General features: G+C 39.4%; 3 protein-coding genes across 3 annotated transcripts; 2 read left to right on the forward strand and 1 right to left on the reverse strand.

Annotated features, from left to right (window-relative positions):
• Positions 1-1,034: 1,034 nt before the first annotated feature.
• Positions 1,035-8,695, reverse strand: LOC113507300. The gene is made up of 16 exons (XM_026890155.1): positions 8,084-8,695; positions 7,758-7,861; positions 6,892-7,033; positions 6,694-6,771; positions 6,472-6,600; positions 6,141-6,296; positions 5,636-5,887; positions 5,104-5,241; positions 4,587-4,925; positions 4,013-4,176; positions 3,586-3,698; positions 3,372-3,474; positions 3,116-3,290; positions 2,920-3,033; positions 2,678-2,840; positions 1,035-2,592 (listed from the first exon to the last, which is right to left on the reverse strand). Exons 1-16 carry the CDS (start codon positions 8,129-8,131, stop codon positions 1,874-1,876), a joined length of 2,937 nt encoding a protein of 978 aa, XP_026745956.1. The 5' UTR covers positions 8,132-8,695; the 3' UTR covers positions 1,035-1,873.
• Positions 8,696-9,019: 324 nt separating this feature from the next.
• On the forward strand, positions 9,020-13,202 carry LOC113507308 (lipoyl synthase, mitochondrial-like). Its single transcript, XM_026890172.1, has 8 exons — positions 9,020-9,217; positions 9,401-9,593; positions 10,251-10,384; positions 11,047-11,203; positions 11,480-11,537; positions 11,743-11,895; positions 12,113-12,234; positions 12,502-13,202. Exons 1-8 carry the CDS (start codon positions 9,170-9,172, stop codon positions 12,735-12,737), a joined length of 1,101 nt encoding a protein of 366 aa, XP_026745973.1. The 5' UTR covers positions 9,020-9,169; the 3' UTR covers positions 12,738-13,202.
• Positions 13,203-15,012: 1,810 nt separating this feature from the next.
• Positions 15,013-17,478, forward strand: LOC113507304. Its single transcript, XM_026890167.1, has 6 exons — positions 15,013-15,217; positions 15,469-15,663; positions 15,974-16,150; positions 16,605-16,697; positions 16,998-17,117; positions 17,305-17,478. The coding sequence occupies exons 1-6, from the start codon at positions 15,170-15,172 to the stop codon at positions 17,476-17,478; spliced, it is 807 nt and encodes a 268-aa protein (XP_026745968.1). The 5' UTR covers positions 15,013-15,169.
• Positions 17,479-18,008: the final 530 nt, after the last annotated feature.

An 18,008-nucleotide genomic window follows, 5' to 3' on the forward strand; every position in this document is an offset into this window, starting at 1 on the left:
ATTACGAATTTTAATTTAATATAATTCTAGAAATAAAAGTGATTTTGTTTGATATTAATAAATTATTACAATTACAGCTTATATTTAATCATGGTGCCACCTCCAAATCCTGAACAAACTCCTAGCGATCTTACATATACAGTTACGAATTGATATATAATATAGGAATATATTTGATGCGTTTATTTATTTCGGTGGTCCAAAAGTTATAACAACAATTCCGTTGTATCGAAGACCCGAAATAGGTGTTTAGTTTAGATGACCCTTGGTATAAAATTGCTCATTTAGAATTTGTCCTAGTTCAATGGAGGTAGTTTTACAATGTCTAAAAAATGTTTGAATACCTTTTAATACTAAGACTTACGTCTATTGTAGCAACTGTTTAATAGTTAATTGATCACTCGCGAATATTATTAGGGGCTATGTAAGTACCCATAAACTTGTCGCTAAACAGAAATTCCCCTTTTTGCTTGGCCTTGGATTGTTTGTAAGTACGAGTTTTGGAAATATAACTTTTTACATTATGTTGGTGAGGCGCCACAATCTAGTGTAGTGAGCTATCTCGCTTCCAAGATGACCAAAGTCACTGCTTTTACAGTTCATAGTACAAGCTAATGCCAATGCCATCAAAAAAAACTTAGAAATGTTTAAATTATTACACTATCAGCAAGTTCGTTGAAAGCTGACAAACGTAAAAACATGTAATTCTACTGTCAAATTTTAGTAATTGATCAAGTTTTAGAAATGCGCGGTTAGAATTTGACTCACACTTATTCAACTCGGGTACGCATTAGCAAAATCGGTATTTTCTATGGATATCGACTGAATAGAGTTGAGTAAGGGTTAGTAGTCAGTTAATGGTCATACATTGTCCTGCAATCCGAGTCTTGCTGTACACAAGTGAGGTTTGGGGTCATTGGCACAAAGTTAATGTTCAACATGGCTATATACTATAACACCATACTCTCGTAAAAATTATGCATAAACTAGTTTAAGTAAAAATATTACGCTTAAGTTATTATCATACATACAAATAGCAAAACATGATTAATTCAGTCTTTATTTCAGCACATTACTAGATATTTATTTTATTTATAGTACATTTTAGAGGTCAACTTTATTCTTAAATATTTATATTTATTATTTTTTCTATCGTTATTTTGATCATTACATTAGAACACATGGTAATGTTATTTAATATTTTCACTATTAATTGGACTAAATATAAATTATTGTTATATATTTGTTGAATCCTAAGTTACTATTATCAAAATTGTGTTGGAGATATACCTCGTATACGATAACAAGTAAATTCATAGATATTTGGATATAATTAATTGATATATCGCTAGTCTTTGTAATTTGTATAAGATGGAGATTCTCAAGACATCTTGGTTGTTTAAGTTAACAAATTGTCTAAAAAGAAATGAATTGAACAATTTATCAAAATTGTGGTCATTTAGTTATAATATTTAATTAACTATAAGCACTTTAGAGGGTAGTCTTACTCAAATTTCGACTAGTTTAAATTAGATATTTTAATATATTGTAAAAACTGCTTATAACGTCTTTTTTTTAATATATGTGTCCTTTGAAAGACGCGTGCCGATATAAATACAATTAATTACTAACGAAGCAATACACAACAAATACATCGTTAAATTATTTAAGACATTTTTGGTCCTATGGGTACAAGTTTTGATGCCCTGTCGCTACAGGGCGCTGAAAAGCGGAGCGAATATTTTACTAGTTGAAATAAAGCCAAAATCCTAAACTAGTAATTAGGTAATTAAAACACAGTTGTAATATTGGTGTGGCGTTAAATATGAGCAGTCTTTTGAATGACGTATCGGCTAGTGCGGGCGGGCGCGCGTCACACGGCGGGGATGTTGTAGAGCGCGGTGAGCCTCTCGATGAAGCCGCTCTCGCTGGCGTCGTGCGGCAGGTCGCGCGACCCTCCCGCCGCCTTCTCCACGTACACTTGCATCTTGCCGTCCGTGTTCTCTGTCCTGAACATGTTCTTATCCGACACTGTCTCCACACTCTCGCACAACACGTTGTTCCTGAACATCGGCCTCAAGATCGCAAGGTCCCGTTCCTCTGCCGGTTCCTCCTTATACCCTATAATTTGCTTCGAGAAGTGATTGTCGAGCTCGTCCTTGATGTACGCGCCGTCGTTGTACACCTCCTTATACTTGGCGTAGTGTGAGTCTGGCCGAGTATCGAACACCTCCACGTTGTTCGTGTAGCTGTCGTCTATTTGGTCTATGGTGACATTGGGGGCACCTTTTTTAGCGCCTTGAGTCTTTTTGCCGGCTTTTGGTGTTTTCTTCTCTGAATTCCTGAGGATCGTGGACAAAATGCTGGTAGATGGGCCAGCAGCTTTCTTCCCCGCCTTCGGTACGACTTCTAACTTGACACCTTTATCCTCGCACTTTTCGAGAGGTTTCTTGGTGTCCTTCTGGTCTTTGCCCTTGGTCTTCTGTTCATTGAGTCTGTTCCGCACCTTGTCGTGTACGAGCATGTGTCGCCGCAGGTCTCCGGCCACACGGAAGCACTTGTCACACTGCGTGCACTTGTAAGGTCTGTCACCTGCAGAACAAACATACATTAGAGTTAACTTTATTGACACGGCGATTATGGTAGAACAAAACGAGTGAAAATCACAAATGCTTACCGGTATGCGTCCGCATGTGACTCAGCCGATAAGAGGAAGCCCTGAAGGTCTTGTTGCAGTACTCGCACTTGTAGTTCCTCTCGCCGGTGTGGATGCGCCGGTGCACGTTCAGAGAGTACTTGCGGGCAAACTCCTTGCCGCAAAACTCACATTTAAACAGTTTCTGTAACAAACGAAACTTTTAATACAGTTCTAATAATTATATAATGTTGAAAAATCGTTATCTTGTAAGTACTACTGACCTGGTCGGAATGTATGGACACCTTGTGGTACTTGAGATCGCTCCATTGGCGGAAGTCACGTCCGCACACGTCGCACTTGTACGGCCGGTCGCCGTTGTGCACTCGCTTGTGGATCTATAACAAAACATCATATTATAGCTAAGAAAGTAGTACACTATGTGACATGTGCTTAATAATTTTATGATTTAGTAGTTACCTTAAGCGCGGCGACGGTGTAGAACCCCTTCCCGCAGTCCCGGCACTGATGCTGCTTGCCGCTGTGCGACAGCAGGTGGTACAGCAGGCTGTTCCGGTGCAGGAACACGCGGCCGCACTGCGGACACTCGAAGCGCTTCTGCTTCTTCTTGGGCTCTTGCTTGACGTCCACCCCGCTCGCCTCGCTCGGCCCGGGCCCGGCCCCCGCCGCGCTGGGGGCTGGCGGGGGCGGGGGCGGGGGCGGGGGCGCGGGGAGCGGCGCCGGCGGGGGCGGGGGCGCGGCGCCCGGCAGCATGCTGTCCGGGAAGCTGCCGCCGTCGCCCGACACGTCCGTGTCCAGGAAGCGTTGCAGCACCTCTTCTGATGGGGAAAACATTTCAATATTAATTCATCGATTTTTTGGGTAGTTTAAATGTGACATTTAATTCATCCGAGCGCATTTATTTTAGTTTGACCCTTTTTAACGCTCACCTTGCAGCATGGTGATCTTCCTGGGGTTGAGCGCCTTGAGAGCGTGTTGCTCGTGTTCCCGCGGCCGCGCTGCGCACACGCCGCAGTAGGGCGCGCACGACCCGCGACCGAACCTGCGCACACGCACGTTCTACATGAATATAGCTTTGTATAGCATCTACTAGTATAACCTCAAAGAAGGTTCACTACATAAAGTATTCTAGGACACACTCTAAAACCAAAATTATCATGTTTGGACAATCTTGTCGGCATTCTAGTAGTAACGCCGTATTTCTCCATAACTAATGCACTTAGAAATCAGAACAGTATGGGCAACGATGTAACAGTACGATACGCGGTGCTATATGATTGACCTTCAAAAACTCTCCTATGCTACTTCAATTAAAATGAATGTTGAACGTTTTCTCCACTTGGCGTGTATAGTTACCACTGTCGGTTGTCCTGATGCGCGTGTCCGTTCTCCACAGTGAGGTGCGGCAGTAGTGTATGCTCGTAGTGTTCGGGCGGCTCGTCCACGGCCACGTGGATGCCCTCCATCAGGTCCTCCGGCTCGCTGAACTCACCCATGTCCTCAAGCTGCAGCTGTGACTGCTGCAAACATGCATCATAGTTTAGAATACAATATATTATGATATTTAACTTACGGTCTTGTTAGTCAATAAGATGGATTAGAAATGAAGACATAGAGACATGTTATATTATTAGTCTCCACTACCACATGTTTTACCATCATTGAAGAACTTCATTTTCGTATATTTATGTTTGACCTAACTTACTAGTTTCTTTTTTTGTCAACTTGGATTGCACGCGTCGACGACGCGTCTTAAATGCACCGACCGCTGGACTAACAAGTTCAAGTTGCTTTAACTTTTCTCTGAATAACGGTTAAGTGCAAAATTCTCAGCCAAGAAAGCCATTGACTCGTCAACAGAAACGTACTCCAGAAAAGACTGTAATACAACGCAACAAAGTCCACTTTCTAATAACAAACATGTAGTTACCTTCATGTTAGAATGAGCCTCCTTGATGTGCGCCTCGCACTGCTTCTGCTTCCTGAAGGACTTGTTACACTTCCCACAGCTATACAGATCCAGTTTATCTAACGTATCGTACAGTTCTGCCTTCTCAGCCTCGGTAACTACTGTCGGCTCCTTATCCATACTCGCCATGGAATACTGGACCTTATTGCTACCGTACGTGAGCGTCTTATCGCTTGTAGTGTATAAAACATGTTTGTCTATAGATTGGTAAATAGTTTTTGGTATAGAATTCTCTAGAGACAGCTCTACTATAGAGTCTGGTATTGTCGCTACGTTGTCTACTATACACGAGTTGGTTATCTGAAATTAAATTTTACACTTTTAATTTAATGCTTAACCCCTACATTTTTTTTACTTAAATAATGGGACAAACTTTAGTTTCCTTTGCAGAATTAGCTACAGAGATAATTATAGACAAGTAGAAAGAACTCTAACAGCCCTTAATAAACTAATAAGTATTGTTGCTATGGTACCCTACCTTATCAATCCCTAACTCAGGCACAGGGTTCTCAATGATGATGTGCGGCTCGTAATGTTGCTTCAGATGCTGGTAGAACTTCAGCTGCTCGTCACCGTAGAACTCGCCGCACAGCTGGCAGATGAAGATAGGACGGACCTGGGGAACACGTCGGTGGTTGATGGCAAGGAACAAGACACTTTTATAAGACAATTAATTTTTACTGTCTTACAGAGGAATAATCTATTACTTTTGTTATTTAATTTAGTGTACGTGAGTAATGCTGGTCTATTTAAAATGGTACGACTTGCACAAAGACAATCAGACTTAAGACAACCATTTGAGGATCACACAAATGCTTGTTATACGGGATCGTACCCGCGACACGTCGCTCACAGTGGGTTTGGCGTGATTACCTCAACCACTCGACTAACCGTGCAGTCAAATAATCTGTTAGTGAAATCTTTTGTATCCATATATCAATTAACTATTTAAAAATCAAAGTTCTAGTCCTTTTGATAGGAATGAAACTTGATTTATACCCCTTGAGTACCTCGTGCGTGATGTGGTGTGTGGCGGACATCTGGTCGTGGGGGTTGTGCGGGTCGTGCGGGTGGTGCGGGTCGTGCGCGTGGTGGGCATGGTGCGGGTCGTGCGGGTCGTGCGGGTCGTGCGCGTCGTGCGGGTCGTGCGCGTCGTGCGTGTCGTGCGCGGCGTAGGCGTCGGGCAGGATCTCCTCCTCGGGCGCGTGCGAGCCGCAGCGGATGCGACCGTGCACGTCTGTACAGCTGATCACCACCAACTCCTGCACACACGACAATTCATTAATAATAACTTGACAAACACTGTAATGCAAATTCTTAATCATCCCATTTTCCACAAGAACAGGCTTTAAATGAAAATCAAAAGTCATTTATTCAAAGTAGCACTACTAAGTAGCACTTTTTGAAGATCAGATTACATTGGACAGCACCCAGTTTCACCCACCCTTCACTCACAAACTCTCATAGTTACAGGAACCATAAGTATTCAGAACCTTGTTCAATAACAGTGGTTACCTGTTGCGGAGTGATGTTCCCATTATTCTTCTTCAGTTTTCTAGATATTCTCTTCTTGTGTGGAAGACTCTTCTTGCTCTGAAGTTTGTTATGTACGGGCGACGCGCCCGGGCCCAGTTCCAACACCGGCCCGTCAGAATCCACCAAGGATTCATCCTGTTAAGTTTATAAATGGCATATTTGAATTTTGTATTTTATTCTTTATCGTGAAATGGAAGACGAGCAAACATCCTTATTTACGAGAACACACATTGCGTGTCACTGAAAATTTAATCTTACGACTTTAATTACGGTACATATTTCGTTGATATTCATTCATTGGACTACTAACTTTAAGATTTGCTTTATTGGCCTTGTTGTCGAACCAGTCTTCAGTCTCTGGACACCTCTTCATATTCTGCAGCGGCGGTAGGGGAGGCAGAGGCGGTACTTCTACGATTATAGAGTCTTGGCTCTGATCCTGGTTAATGGTGTTACAAAATTTAATATCCTTATCCTTATCCACTATGTGTAGGTAACTTGATGAAATAAAGATTGATAGGTTGCGTCTTACCAAAGCCTGGCCGTGAAACAGCCTCATGGAACTATCCAGGATGATGGATGTATCGACATCTCCTCTCACAGTCTGCACCTATAAAAAATAAAAAATGTGACTAAAAATTCTGGCTTTTGCATTTTCATTTATAAAAGTCATAAGATAGCTTTGTATACCAGATAAAAAGCTAGGCAGAAGATTGTTAGGTGTAGTTACTTTGTGATGCTGTTGTTGCGGGTGCGGCGCCCTCGCCTGCTGCGCCGTGATTTGCGCCATGAGCGCCGCCAGCCGCCCCTCCGGGTCCATCAGCTCCTCGCCCCATTGGCCCTCGGTCACTTGATCACCCACTGACACCTGCCTGTTTCCAATTACAGAATAATGGACTTTTTTTCTTTAAGTTTGAAGAAGACACTTGTTTAAAATATTAATAAAACAAATGTTTTGTTATTAGAATATTGTTATTCAAAGAATATTTACCTTTTTCTTTGTTTCAACTACATCAGGAATAAGTAAGATTTGTGTACTTTGTAAGTGTTTCTGAGAGAAAGTAGCTCTACTAGTTAGATAAAGTATCAATGTTACCAGGAGATATGATAGGAATTTAACATCAACAGCGTTAACATCTCAAGACAAGGACTAAATGAAAAAGGTATATTACAAAAAGGCTATATTCCAGGCACTTTGAAAATTACAGTACAGTTACTAATGATTCTAGGTGCAGTAGGGTAAATATCAATGCACAGACAATAATCAATGCTAGCAAACAGCTGGGCATGTCTATTCATAGGTATATAAATAGCCTTTGATTCTGACTTAACAAAACTATTCATAGCATCTATAGCCTACCAGCTCTATAAACATTATTCTGTTTCATATAAAATTATTCCCATACTTGGCAATATGGTAAATAGTGGTTTCTTTTATTTTATATTCTAACAATTATAATTTAAATAACGAAAAATATTTTTTAATACGAAAAAATGAAATCGGCTGTCGAATCACAACAATCGTGTAATTAGATAACTAGAATTGGGGCAGATCATAATCTGAAGTGAAATACATTTTTATTTTTGGTATCTTACCTGCACATTGACGTGGAAAATGTCTGAGAATGCAGGATAGCCACCCTGCCTCCGCCATCGTCTTGGACATTCAGTGCCAAAGCATTAGCATCCACATGAACAGCCTGCGATCAAATATACACCACTCATCAATTTTAAGACCACGCAAATATATACGTGAATTTTTCTAATCCTTCACAATACAATGATAAATGATAACGAGGTTTAATCCGACGGCCCAACTCAAAACAAAACACTCGGATAATTCTAATGATAACTAAAATTACAACACAATTAGACAAGCATTAGAATATTATATTATATTAACATCATAAAAGTTTACGTACCTCGTCTGATTGGTGAGAATTGATGTAATGTGTAACAGCTTCATCCATTGTATCACAAAAACGACAAATAACTAGTATTAATGCTAATCAAAATTCACCTTGTTTATTTCATCTTACACAAAAAGTCGTGGTTTAGGTTATTTGACAGCTGTATTGCTTACGCTCAAGGTCACAAATTATTTATTTAGTTTTATTATAACTACTTATATGTAATAAATATTATATTCATCTCATTAATTTAAACAAATATTATATAACAACTAGTTATTTTAATTTCATTATCAACAAAGAATTACATTTCCTACACTTTTACAAACAAAGCCCTACCCTAAAAGCCTGCAATAGACATTAGACGACGATTTACGAATTACGAGTACGACATAACCAATACTATGCCATATTAGTTTAACTAATGAAACTCGACTAAATAAAACGAAAAGTATTGTGTAAATGATGAGAAATATGGAACATCGTGCGAGAGAGAAAGTGTATGGAAATTAATTTTATTAATCGCATCAGAAATTGAATTAAAAAAGTAGCAAGTGAAGTTGAAAAATTACAGGGATTATTTTTAAACAATTTGAAATTTCATTTGATTTATAGATTGTATTAATATGATCTGTATCGACCGCTTCCTGTCAAGTTATAGCAGATAAAAATTTTAATTGAAAATAATATTATTATAACTTAAGTCATATTAAGTATATTTTTTGATAATTTGAAAGCAAAAAAGTGAGGTTCCGTGAAACTTTAATCAATTTGTTGATTGTTATTTCATAATTATGATAAAGTGACCAAGGTAATTTATTAAATAATAAAATTGAAGACAAAAATAATGAAATAAAAGCTTTTTTTTATTCAGGTTGACTACGAAAGCTTACCCATGAAAAACAAACTAAAACCATTATCGACTAAACTATCTGCAATCATGTGTCAAAATTCTTAGTGACATTTCAAGTCTGCACGTGACATCACTAATCTGATTTGTTGTTGTGAAATGTAAAAAGTATTTTTTTTATATTAATCTTTTTAAGTGATAATTTTCCTTGATTAAATACTGTGACAAAATTAATGATATCGTAAAAAATGTTTCGTAGCAAGCTTAGATATTCTGTTTTACGAGGAAGCCATGACGTAAGTACCAAAATAACCCCTTTGACATCAGTTAACATTTTTGTTTTTATTAAAAAAATTAAGAACAGTCAATACTTTCTTAATGAAACTTTTTGGTTTATAATCGATTTGATTCTGTTGCAGTTTGTCAACTTGATAAAGGTGTAAGCAAATTGTTTGAAAAATACATTTTAATGATTTTAGTTTCAGAGATGTAAACATACAAGCAAACTTGATGCAATACGTGAAAAGCTCCGCGAAGGTCCTGGTTTAGCTGATTTCGTTTCTGAAGACCGTCCTAAAGACTGGAATGAATATGAGGGCAAACTGAAAAGAGAGAAGGGTGAGGCAGAGCGCCTGAGACTGCCTCCTTGGCTGAAGACAACTATACCTACTGGTAATACTTTGATATAATATAACATTTCATAACTTTTACTAACCCTATTTGGTCTCAAATTAAGCTAACCTCGTGTTCTGAGTACTAGACACCTGATAAACATATTGATATATTTTATATATAATAAATAATATAGATAAATTACATCTAGAATTCTAGACAGAATCATTTGTCCTGGGTAGTTATTAAACCCCCAACCCCCGTTAAAGTGGTAAGGGCTACAAATCACTACATCTACAAGCCAGTCTTTGAACATATTGCATACTATTGTTTATTCAAACTAGTATAAAATGTGCTGCACCATTAATTAAAAATAGTCCAAAATTATTATATATTACTTTTACTACTTTAACAAAAGCTTTGCTTGTTCATTATGATTTTGGGCATTTGAAGGTAATTATGAATGAACTCATAGCATATTGTAAGCAACTTCTTAAATACCCTTATCAGCGAGTAGCTTATCAGTTAACTGTATAATTATATTTCATTAGAAAAATATTTAGTTTGAGGTCAATTAACTAATAGTACAATTCTTATACATTAATATATTTGTACTTATCATAGATTGCAAATTTCTTATTTTCTCCTTTTTAACTCGCCTAGCTATGTTATGCTTAAAGCAAAAGTAGAAGTAAAATTTTATTTATTATATTTCAGGGTCAAAGTTCAGTGAGTTGAAGGAGCAACTCCGTGAATTGAAGCTCAGCACTGTGTGTGAGGAAGCTCGATGTCCTAACATTGGGGAGTGCTGGAGTGGGGGCAAGCATGGGACTTCCACTGCTACCATCATGGTAACTCCTATTTATCATAATCACCAGAAATACCAAAGCAAGAACAAGAAGTCAAAGCGAAACCTCAAATGCTACAATATACACCGTGATTTTTTAGTTGTCTTACAAAAGCAGCCCAGTTCATGTATCCAATGACTAGAACACGTTCATGATAAAAAATAGGTATTTATGAGATTTGAATAAATTTAACAATATTATGATGCAATTTGTAGTTTTTTAGAAACACAGCTCTGTTGCGAGCGCGGTCCGAGCCTTGTAACAATGGTGAGAGGCGCGGGCGGCGGCGTTTTTATCATTTTTAAGAGTATTTTCAGATTTCTCCTGTTTAATTTTTCTTCGTACTTCTTGTCTCAGTTGATGATAAAAAAATAATAATCGCGCCTAGAGGTATTTTACGTCGGATACATGAACTGAGCTCCTTTTGTAAGACTACTAACAAATCACCGTGTATATCTAACTGAACAATTTCAAGATATGATTAAATGTTGTGAAACACAAACATAGTTCTTTCTCTTCTTTGTGAACCATTGCATTTGCTTTTCAATTAAGGTCTTTTTGCATATTGTTGTGAATAGTTGTTGTTGTTGCTTAGAGAGATGCCAATATAATAGCATATAGTTAACATTCTGAATATCGTAATATGATGTGTCCTGTGTGTCCAGCTGATGGGCGACACGTGCACCCGCGGCTGCATGTTCTGCTCGGTGAAGACGTCCCGCGCGCCGCCGCCGCTGGACGCGCGCGAGCCCCGCAACACGGCCCGCGCCGTGTCGCGCTGGGGCCTCGCCTACATCGTGCTCACCTCCGTCGACAGGGACGGTGCGTACACTGTACTCTGTAGCGTTACTTGTACTAGGTAGCTTGGACCTGAAGGATGGATAAGGACCTACTTTTTACCTCAGAGATCTACGCGGTCGACATAATTATATAAAACGAAACAAATCAAATTAAATGATGAAAGCAAGAAATTCTGTCTGAAGAAATTATGTTGCAATTTATTTACATTCCTCTCTTGCTCTCCTAATTGTCATTTAATATGTACACAATGCTGTCTTTCGTCTATTATTCTAATGTTATTGATTTCTTTATTTACAGATTTACCAGATGGTGGATCAGCTCATTTCGCTGAAACAGTTAGAGAAATCAAAAGGGAGTAAGTTTAGTTCATCCTCCAAACAATAGTATACAGGAAAAATGATTAAAATCGATCTAATCTGACTAAATTAAAATTAATGAAAAGATATTGTCTCTTAAAAAATATTTTTGTGCATAAACCACTAAAGATGCTCAGCAGATATCTACACAAGAATCTAGAGATTACATCCTCTACAAAAAAGTTAACTTTCTCTCTCTGCCAGGAACAAGGAGATCCTAGTGGAGTGCCTGGTGCCGGACTTCCGCGGCAACCGCGACAGTATCGAGACCATCGCCAGCTGCGGCCTCGACGTGTTCGCGCACAACATCGAGACTGTCGAACGACTTACACCATTCGTCAGGGATCCCAGAGCTGGGTATATTATATGTTTTAGTATTTTAAACCTTGTTGCATAGTAAATAAAAATTAATTGTATACTCGAGTCGGGTCGATTGAAAATTTTACCTGTTAAAGTTTACCTATGTCATCAATATCTTTCATATCAATGGAATATAATAGTTGCATAATAATGTTGTCATACAAGTATACTCTTATCATTCCGTTTATATTCATGGAGAGTTTTCATTCGTTAGGTACCGTCAAACACTGAAAGTGTTACAGACAGCTAAAGAGGTGAACCCGGACTTGATCACGAAGTCCTCAATCATGTTGGGCTTGGGGGAGTCGGACCAGCAAGTAGAACAAACTATGAAGGGTGAGTTTTCATTTGTCTATTTCGATTATCTTAACCATTGTTCCTCACCTCCTCAGAAAATTTAGGAACAAATTTAATGTAATTATCAATTACGGCAAACTTTGCCGTCATAATTCCTGTTTTCATAATATTCTTCTAAAATTATAATTAAAAAATGAACATTGTGGATTTAGGGGGTTTTCATCAAAACTTATACTAGTACACATTAACTTACATTTCAACTTAGAAACCTTTCGACGTCCATTAAATTACGATCCATCTGCACAGATCTACGTGAAGCGGGCGTGGACTGCGTGACCCTCGGCCAGTACATGCAGCCGACGAAACGTCATCTCAAAGTCTTTGAGTACGTCACACCAGCCAAGTTCAAGGAGTGGGAGGAAAGGGGGAACGAACTGGGATTCCTGTACACAGCCAGCGGACCTCTCGTCAGGTCCTCTTACAGAGCAGGAGAGTTCTTTATTGCTAGCCTATTGAAAGATAGGAAAGCGAAAAGCTTGTGACCCGAAAATGCCTAATGGACTTGTGATACTAGATTCATTTTAGTCGACTAAATACTACAAAGTGTTGGTATAGAAGTTATGGATTAAATGACACACTTTTTTAACGAAGAGTCAGGTTTTCTAGATTTTGTAACTACTAAGGAATAGGTTCCTTTTATCACTGCTAGATGGCGCTTACCTTAGTTTGGCACTCATGCGGTTAGATCAATTTTCTATTTATTATTTCAATATTTTATGGTAAATTATTATATGTTTTAATTTGTAAACGATTAAATTCGTGATAATAAATAATGAACCTTATTGTAATAGACAATGAGATTATTTTAGCAAGTGGGTGTCACAAAAGCCAAAGCTAGATTGTTATCAATATTGTATGTATATTATGTGGATCTGTGTAGCTTTAGCGCAATCATTTAAGCTATTTATTGTGATTTTGCTTTTGTTAATAAATGTATTTTGTTACAATATGTCTTTCCTTCACGTTCATAGTTTTTAAAGATAGTGAATTTTGACACAGATCGTGGCATTTAATATGCGGGGATTTTTCAATTTTTTTTTACATTTATAATGAAACAACGAAAGCTCAAACAAATATAGCATGGCAGTATGATACTCGAACATCTGTAGGTGTTTATCCGAATAGGTTCCTTGGCTTCGCATCCATGGTCTGGTTGTAGCAGCCGGGCTTGCGCGCCGACTTCGCGATGACGTTGTAAGTCGAGGCACTGATCTGCAGCGGCTTGTAGGCTATCGTCACCATGTTCGTCAGCTTGTTGAACGTCACGTTTGGATTCGAAATCGAGTTGTCCACTTGTACTCTTACGTATTCCATCACGTAGCAATGGGGTGTCTAAATTATTTAATTAAAAATTGTTTGATTAAGTTGTGAGTGTTGCTGGGAAACGATATATCATACTTTCAACATTGATGTTTAAAATGGGAACACTAGTTTGAAGAAATACTTTGCATTATTCAGTCCTACTTCAACCACCAAACATCACACCAACGTTAGCGAAAATAATGATTAACTTATTAGCTTATGATTGTAATGAACACGCACGAGTTACACGTGCCATTAGTGTAGGTATAAGGTACCTACTTAGGTATATTATCGTCATGCTTGTATTAGTTGTCATGACCAATCGGCCTTGAAACATTGATACGCATGTCATGTAGTAAATTTGGCGTTAGATACTCAAATCCGCCTCGCTTTGCAATAGTACTTAATTAAACAAGTTCGAATGTACATGCAGTACCTGAGTACATAGTTTTCGTTCATATTCCGCGTCAATCACTCACCTTGATCTTAATATGCTTGGTCTTCTGGAACATCGTGAATTCCCCTTCTCTATGATCGACTATGATGCTGCCCGGGGCATCGTACCCGAACTCCCAGACATCGGCCGCCACCCCGCGCGCCACCGCCAGAGCGACGCATACTAACAGGACCTTTGTCATCGCGCAGCAGTGATGACGACTCCACTCCCGCGCACTTTATATAACCTACTCATTAATCCCATCTTGTACGTTAGATGTGATACATGCGTTAATTTCGATCGTACGTTAACAATGATTGTTTAACATGTTCGGCGGAGGCGAGTAAATTGATTGTTTAGTTAGAACTTCTCATCAATTTAACTTTGGTCGTTAAATACATTATTTTATTATAATTATTTACGTTCCATGCCTTATACGTATAAAGGTGTGCCTCAAATATAAGTCTTTAAAATTAGAAGCCCAACCTAAGTATGCTTCATAGCTAGGCCAAAACGATTACGATGGTAACACCTATATTGCTGGTAGTCAGTCAGAGATCTAGCGGGTTAGACGTCGGCATTAAGACTATTAATATGTTTACTGGGAACTAAAGAACATTTCCATTATGAAGTATACATGGCACTTGCGTACCATGCATGTGTTATCGCATATTAACGATTGGGTACATAATTACGTATCAATAAATAGGTACATTTTCCTACAATTGATTTCAGATATTACAACATGAAATCTGAATTTAAGTGTTTTCAGCACTCCACTAGCAAAATTTTTGGGACCATCAGAGGAACACAAGAAATATGATTTAAAGGTTAACTAACTAGTTAACTAGTTCCACAAATATACCCCTAAGTTACACGTCCCTATTGATATTATTTGTTTGTCAACCAAAAAGCACACAGCATTAACAACTTGAGGAATAGAAGGGCTACCGCTCTTGTTATCCAAGAGATAAGTATTTGTCCCCGTTCACCGTGTGTTAACACCGTTTTACAAAACTCACGATGGACAAAAAAATAAACACCACTTTAATAAATCGATATTCAAATTACTTTCAAATTGGTCGAGTGACTTTTGTTGTCAGAAATAAATATTGAAATTGTATTACCGTTTATTAGATAATATTTATTTAAAAAAGTATTAAAAATAGAACCGGAATGAGAAGCAGCGGTTTGGTGTTGTTTGCGTGTGCTGGACTTTTGCTCGTGAGTATTTGAAAATGTTATTTATAATCATACGACAATGTTGGTATGCACTCCAGCTTGGAGGGGCCATTCAAGTGTAATTGGAGCTTTCTGTCACGATAAACAGCATTTTCGAAGATTATTTGGCCCCTTGGATATCGAATCGTAAATTAAAACTGAAGTCCACTTCTAATATTTTGGACAAACATTTAGATATGAAAACCAATGCCCGTTACTCCAGTGTTCCTATATCTAAGCTGTGCCTGTTATAGAGTGGTGGGGCGATCCTCGGTGGCTCGGTGGCATGGAGCCTGCTGCGCATGTCTTATTACTTCTGGACGTCGGACCTGGGCGTGGAGCTGAGCACCAGCGTGTTGTTCATGGCGGGCGCGCTGCTGTGCCTGCCCACCTGCTGGCTATCAACGCTAGTGCCTTACCATACCAAGTCCATGTCTTTGAATGCGACTGTGAGTGCAATTGTCGTTTCAAAATTATTTTTACGTAAGTAGAAGTGGTGTTAGATTTGGAAGGGGTTACGTGGGTTCTATTGTGTGTTCTTAGATCTATCATCGTAGGTCTATGGTAAAAGGTAAAGCCCAAGAACCCTAGATCTTTATGACCTATCTCAAATTCCCTCTTTTACCACTTTCTTGAAATGGTTCCCGACAGATAGATGCTCTTTCTAACTTGCGACCATAACTTTCAAGATCCAAGACTCACCCACTATGCGTAAAATATTTTTTCGCTTATCAGAAGTAACTAAGTTTTATATGATAGCTGATGGCGCTGGTGAGCGTGGCGATGGTGATGCTGTCGCTGGGCCTGTCGTCGATCTCGGGGCTGTCTCGGGCGCTGCGCGAGCCGGCTACGCTGAACGCCAGCATGCTGCGGGCTATGGCCATCGACTCCTTCGATCCCGCTGTTAGGAGCTCCTTCGCAGCGATGCAGATTGAGGTATAATACTTACCTACCATGGCTCATATTCATATATTAATAAGGTGCAATGTACTGAGAATAGACAATAGGTATACGAGTCGGATAGCTGAGTGGTTGAGGTCACCGCGCCAAACCCACAGAGCAGAATGTGTAGCGGGTTCGATCCCCGCGTAGAGCAAACAATTTTATGATCCACGAACCAAAAAATCCAAGCTGTGGGTGTGTTTCTGCATGTTACTTGAATGTTTGTGAAACACGGGGATTAAATTATTTCCCTCCGTTTTTTTAAAAAGTTGTGTTTGTGACAATTAGGCCATTTTTTCAGTAAATTGTGCTTAGTTTAGTTATTTAAGTTTGATATAATTGAAAGCCGACTTCAATAAAGGTTTGAAATTATTATGCAGTAAAGTCAGATGGGCTATAATTACACTTTGCTAATAGTCATTATTCTTATTTGTTGTCACTATTTCAGTTGAGATGTTGCGGCGTGCAGTCGTACTCGGACTGGTACCAACACCGGCGCACGTTGCCGCCGGCGTGCTGCGGCCGCGTTTGGAACGGGAAGGTAAGCAGCGATCAGGTACGACATGTTTCGAAGCTCTAGTTAGATAATTCTCATCATACAAAGCTGTTATTACTTGATCAAGTTTCTATACGAGTTCAAATCATTTTTTCGTCGATCGTGTAGTTATTCATAGTTGTTTATTTATATACTTGGTATAAGAAAAGCAGTTTATGAATGATTGTTTATTTTGGACAAAAATGCAGTCAACTTTTTCTGAACATGCATTTATCAGCCTATGTCACAATCTTCTAAGAATTGAATTAGTTCTAGCGTCTACGCTAACCAAGCCTACGTTTCCAGCGCGGAGACCTGTGCGACGTGCCTCTGTACAGCCTGGGCTGCCTGCGCCCCGCCCTCGCCGAGCTGCGGTACTTCGCCAACTCACTCTCTGCGCTCTCCTCTGCTATCGTTGTTGTCATGGTAAGCACATTCATGTGATTTCCTAACAAGCAAAGAAGTAAAGTACGTGTAATTTTTGCACGCAGTATTTTAGACTATTTCAGTAAAGATTCGAGAAGTATTGGTGTGTTTGTATCGCACTTTTTTGGACAAGATAAGACTGGAGGCGTTTCAGAAACCAATTACTACAAGTAATATATTTGCATAGGCGGTGACGCTGTTCGCGGCGGCCTACACGCTGGTGACGGGCGTGGTGGAGCGCGGCGAGGCGCGCGCCTACAAGCCGGCGCCGCCGCTGCGCATCGCCTGCCTGGCGCACGCGCCGCCGCCGCTCGTGGCGCTCACCGCGCCCGCCGCGCTGCCCACCGACCACGCCCTGTAGCCCCCCCCCCCCTGCCCCCGCCCGCCGCGACCCGCCCCGCACCCCCGCACCCCGCGACAGAAATGTGGTTCACGAACTATCGTGTGTCGTCACGACATACAAACATTGAATGCCAAACATTTCTCTCCTACGCTCGGTGGTATCTTGAGCACCAGTGATAACAGCGGTGTCTCTTGTGTGATGTGAGGCGTCCGGTCGCGAGCCTTCAGCATGTCGACGCCGTACACGTCAGATTTGCAGTTTTTTTTATTATGTAAGTTTTCTAATGGAAAACTCAAAAATCTAGATATACTTATTTAAATTATTACTAAAATGTCCTTTAAAATTGTTCAGTCATAAGTATATATGTGTTGAATAAATGTCTTTGTTGACAAAATATGTTTGATTCGTGGGTGGAGTTGAGGGATTTTATTAATACTACTGTATTCAAGGATATCTTTTTAATCGTAATTTTTTGAACACAATACAACATGCAAGCATTAAAATGCTTTATGAAAACCAAGAAACAATCATATTTTTTTTTCTATATT

This window comes from Trichoplusia ni, unplaced genomic scaffold, assembly GCF_003590095.1.
Source record: "Trichoplusia ni isolate ovarian cell line Hi5 unplaced genomic scaffold, tn1 tig00001457, whole genome shotgun sequence".
NCBI classification, from domain to species: domain Eukaryota; kingdom Metazoa; phylum Arthropoda; class Insecta; order Lepidoptera; family Noctuidae; genus Trichoplusia; species Trichoplusia ni.

Excerpts from the sequence above, each read along its gene's own strand:
- LOC113507308 (XM_026890172.1), top strand. The coding sequence starts at position 9,170 with ATGTTTCGTAGCAAGCTTAGATATTCTGTTTTACGAGGAAGCCATGAC. Across the intron at positions 10,385-11,046 it reads CTTCCACTGCTACCATCATG|CTGATGGGCGACACGTGCAC; the intron begins GTAACTCCTATT and ends CTGTGTGTCCAG. Across the intron at positions 11,538-11,742 it reads GTTAGAGAAATCAAAAGGGA|GAACAAGGAGATCCTAGTGG; the intron begins GTAAGTTTAGTT and ends TCTCTCTGCCAG.
- LOC113507304 (XM_026890167.1), top strand. The coding sequence starts at position 15,170 with ATGAGAAGCAGCGGTTTGGTGTTGTTTGCGTGTGCTGGACTTTTGCTC. Across the intron at positions 15,218-15,468 it reads CGTGTGCTGGACTTTTGCTC|AGTGGTGGGGCGATCCTCGG; the intron begins GTGAGTATTTGA and ends TGCCTGTTATAG. Across the intron at positions 16,698-16,997 it reads GCCGCGTTTGGAACGGGAAG|CGCGGAGACCTGTGCGACGT; the intron begins GTAAGCAGCGAT and ends CTACGTTTCCAG.
- LOC113507300 (XM_026890155.1), bottom strand. The coding sequence starts at position 8,131 with ATGGATGAAGCTGTTACACATTACATCAATTCTCACCAATCAGACGAG. Across the intron at positions 4,926-5,103 it reads CTGAGTTAGGGATTGATAAG|ATAACCAACTCGTGTATAGT; the intron begins GTAGGGTACCAT and ends ATTTAATTTCAG. Across the intron at positions 2,841-2,919 it reads TGTCCATACATTCCGACCAG|AAACTGTTTAAATGTGAGTT; the intron begins GTCAGTAGTACT and ends CGTTTGTTACAG.